The 3,863-nt window shown below is 37.7% G+C and overlaps 1 protein-coding gene across 1 annotated transcript; it reads left to right on the forward strand.

Annotated features, from left to right (window-relative positions):
* The first annotated feature begins 1,135 nt into the window (after nt 1–1,135).
* On the forward strand, nt 1,136–3,389 carry LOC149170707 (Pentatricopeptide repeat (PPR) superfamily protein). The gene has a single exon (XM_089423993.1). The coding sequence runs from the start codon at nt 1,380–1,382 to the stop codon at nt 2,880–2,882; it is 1,503 nt and encodes a 500-aa protein (XP_089280119.1). The 5' UTR covers nt 1,136–1,379; the 3' UTR covers nt 2,883–3,389.
* The last annotated feature ends 474 nt before the right edge of the window (nt 3,390–3,863 follow it).

The raw sequence follows: 3,863 nt of genomic DNA on the forward strand, positions 1-3,863 counted from the left end.
ATTCTATAATGTCTACAAGTAAGCACATTAGTGAATGTGATCCATGGCATTATTGTCCAACCCTCTTTGCTCATATCCTTACAAATTTGTATATAATATGTGACTATTTATGAAGTTATGTCTTCCAATAATCTTAATTCCTTCTTTGTTGAGTCAATCCCCTCCACATGATATTTTGTGCTTTTCTTTAAATCTTATGAAAGAAACAAGTATTTGCGTTCCCCTTTGTTAACAATCATGCTATAGTCTTAATTCCTTCTTTATTGAGTCAAGCCCCTCCATATGATATTTTGTGCTTTTCTTTAAATGACTTTCTTATGAAAGAAACAAGTATTTGCGTTCCCCTTTCTTAACAATTACACTATGTTCTTTTATACGAACACGAACTCATTCTTTATTTATATAATATATTTAAATTTTTAATTCATTTTTTTCAATCTACTTTATCTATTTTATATATATACTTTATTGATTTCAAATATGTTAATTATATTCACATATCTATACATATAAAAGAGATAAACAAAAGATGAAAAATGAAAATATAATTACCTTAATGTCAATTCACTATTATATTAATATTTTTTTTTTTAAAAAACAAAAAAAATAATAAAATAAAAATGACAACTTGATCTCTTTAATAAGAAAAATCTCTAAATAAAATGATTGAACACTTCCTTATATGTTAAAATGATAAGTAAAACAAACACATAAATAATATGCATACATTACCTAATCCAAAAACACCAAAAACATTATTAAAAATAATTATACCATTCAAATTACCATAAAACCTTGATTTCCATCTCTACGCATCAAAATAATTATACAATTAAAATTACCATAAAACCTGGATTTCCCTCTCTACCCAAACTAGCATCAAACCTTGAATTACTTCTATATAACTTATTTAAAGATAAATTAAAATAAAAACCCCACCACTGAAAAAACTAAAATTGGTTATACCACTGTTTTAGTATGAAACCTTGATTTCCTTTTGTACTCAAACTAGTATCAAACCTTGAATTACTTCTATATAACTCATTTAAAAAAAATTGGAACAAAAACCCCACCATTTTTAAACCAAACACGCACTATTTTGAGGAGGTATAATACGAACATTGCTGAAAACAAACATGCCCAACCGTGTCCAGAGGTATAATACCATTGTTTGAAATAAAAAACGCCCAATTGTGGTATTTTGACAAGAGGTATAATACCAACATTGCTGAAATCAAACATGCCCACCTGTGGCAAGTGGTACAATCCCATTGTTGAAATCAAACCTGTGCAATTGTGGTAAGAGCAGAGGAGATTCAGAACAGTCTGTTCTTTCAAACTCAATACAGGCCCATCATTTCCATAGGTGACCAAGGGGGATGGGTTCTTCCTGGACAAATGCCTCAAAGCTCTTCGCCATTCTAATAACCCGCTTTCCTTCTGCGTCGGTTTCTTATTCTCCGTCCCCGTTTCTTGCCTTTTTACCTCGACATGTAATAATAAGCAGATCCATCACCACCAACGGCCATTACGACTCACAATCATCATCTGATTTGGAAGAAAACAACAGCAGGCCTTTCAATTTACTCAACGAACTTCAATGGAAGGGTGGCGCCGTGAAGATCTCTTCGGCCCAGGACAAGTACCATGCGGCCATCCATCACATCTGCGGTGTCGTCCGAAACGATGTCTACATGGAGCGTACTCTACAAAAGATGGGATTCAAGGTAACTTCAGAGCTTGTATGGCGAGTGTTGAGGGATTGCTCCAACTTTGGAAAGGAGTCTTATCGCTTCTTTAACTGGGCGAAGCAGCAGCCCTCCTACGACCCCACAACGATCGAATACGAGGAGCTCATCAGAATCCTCGGCATCACAAAGCAATGGGACACCATGTGGAAAGTTGCAGAGGAGATGAAGCGACATGGTTATTTACTCTCAGGTAAGACATTCGCCACCATAATAGAATCCTATGGCAAATCCCGTCTTGTTAATAGAGCAGTTGAAGTCTTTAACCGCATGAAGAATTTCAATTGCCCACAAACGACCCAAGTCTACAATGCCCTCTTAAGGGCACTGTGTGAGGCCAGAAATTTTCAGGGCTCTTATGCCTTGATACGAAGAATGGTTCGCAAGGGCTGTAAGCTTGATACTGAGAGCTATAGTATTCTGGTGAATGCATGGTGTGGAGAGGGGAAATTGGCAGAGGCCCAGGATTTTTTGGAAGAGATGAGTAAGACGGGTCAGCAACCCCCTGCTGGTAGTAGGGATGTTTTGATTAATGGGCTGTTGACTGCAGGGAATCTAGACATGGCTAAGGAGCTTGTGAGGAAGATGACCAAGGAGGGTTTCTTACCCAGTTTGCAAACTTTCAATTCTTTCCTTGAAGCTCTCTGTACTGCTGGGGAAATAGATATTTGTGTTAATCTCATGGCCAAGGCCTCCAAATTGGGTCTTTATCCCGATAGTAATACTTATCGGATCATGATCCGTGGGACTTCCAGATGCGGTAAAATGGATGAGGCATTCAGGTTGCTTCATAATTCAATGGAGGATGGGCACAAGCCTTTTCCTAGCCTGTATGCTCCATTGCTGAAAGCATTGTGTAAGAGAGGGCAATTTGGTGAAGCTTATAGCTTGTTTAACGATATGAAGGACAAGGGGCACAGTCCCAATAGGCCTGTTTATACAATGCTTATAAGGTTGTCTTGCCGTGGGGGCAGGTTTCTGGAAGCTGCGACTTTTTTGGCTGAGATGACGGAGCTCAATTTGGTTCCCAGGGTTCAGAACTTTGATATGGTGATTGGGGGTTTGAAAAATGTGGGCAAGTATAGTTTGGCTGAGAAAATAGAGCGGTTGCAACTCTCTGCATATGGAATCTGATAAGTTCAAAGAGAATCTGCTACTTATGTACATTGTAAGGGGACGAGAAACTTAATTTCCTTAGAAATGTCGCTTCAATCATCACACAAACTCTGATCTTTGAAAGATACAACAAGCCCTCTAAATCCTAAGATTTAGGGATGTAGGGGGGATGCAATCTGTGCTGAAAAACCACGGGGGCAGTCTCATGCCCAAAACCCTAGACCACCAGTTAGCAGGTTCATTATACCAAAACAAAACTGAGACTGATCCCCTTCCTCCGGTTTAATTTTATGTTTTCTTCTAATTTAATTTGCATTCTATAAAACAGGTTGGTCGATTGTAAGCACCCCCTGGCATGAGCCTGCCAGAGCCTAGACCTTCCTGTAGCAGCAAGGCATACGTATTCTCTGCATGTAGTACGACTTAATCAGATTTGGTAATGACAAAATAAGAAATTGCGAGAAAGCATCTGGGCAGAAGACAGGGATGACTTTTAGTACCCCCGTTATGATGTTACTTTGTCTTTATTATATTTCAAGCTATAACTGAGGTTGAGATTAATGTTGCACTAAATCTTGTATCTCATTAAAGGAGGTTTAGTGGTTTTCTGCTCATGCACTATAGTGATTGAGGCTATTTTATCATTTTTGTGCTACACAGTAGCAAACATGTTAATTTTAGGTATGTTCTATGCTTGGAGCAATTTATTTTAATTTTCAGTTAGCTCAATATCTTTTCCAAATTATCAATCACATCAGCATTAAAGTAAACTGCAGATAGAACATAAACATAAATCGCAGAAGACAAGCCAAGACAAGAGGACACAAGATGTGGCGCTAGCCAGAGACAACCCCAATGTGGGGAAACCCTTGATCAATTCTTCTTATATGTTCTTCAATAGTTCAGCAGAGAGAGAGATAGTACATTTACAACAGAAGTCAACACTTTGAATTTCTAGATAAGAGAATAGATCATCTCTAGATGAGATCAGTTGAAGAC

This window comes from Pinus tabuliformis, chromosome 4_2 (assembly GCF_031772625.1).
Source record: "Pinus tabuliformis cultivar Carrire ecotype Pingquan chromosome 4_2, CPIR1, whole genome shotgun sequence".
NCBI classification, from domain to species: Eukaryota; Viridiplantae; Streptophyta; class Pinopsida; order Pinales; family Pinaceae; genus Pinus; species Pinus tabuliformis.

What these genes read in the sequence shown, in the direction of transcription:
- LOC149170707 (XM_089423993.1), top strand. Translation starts at nt 1,380, where the DNA reads ATGGGTTCTTCCTGGACAAATGCCTCAAAGCTCTTCGCCATTCTAATA.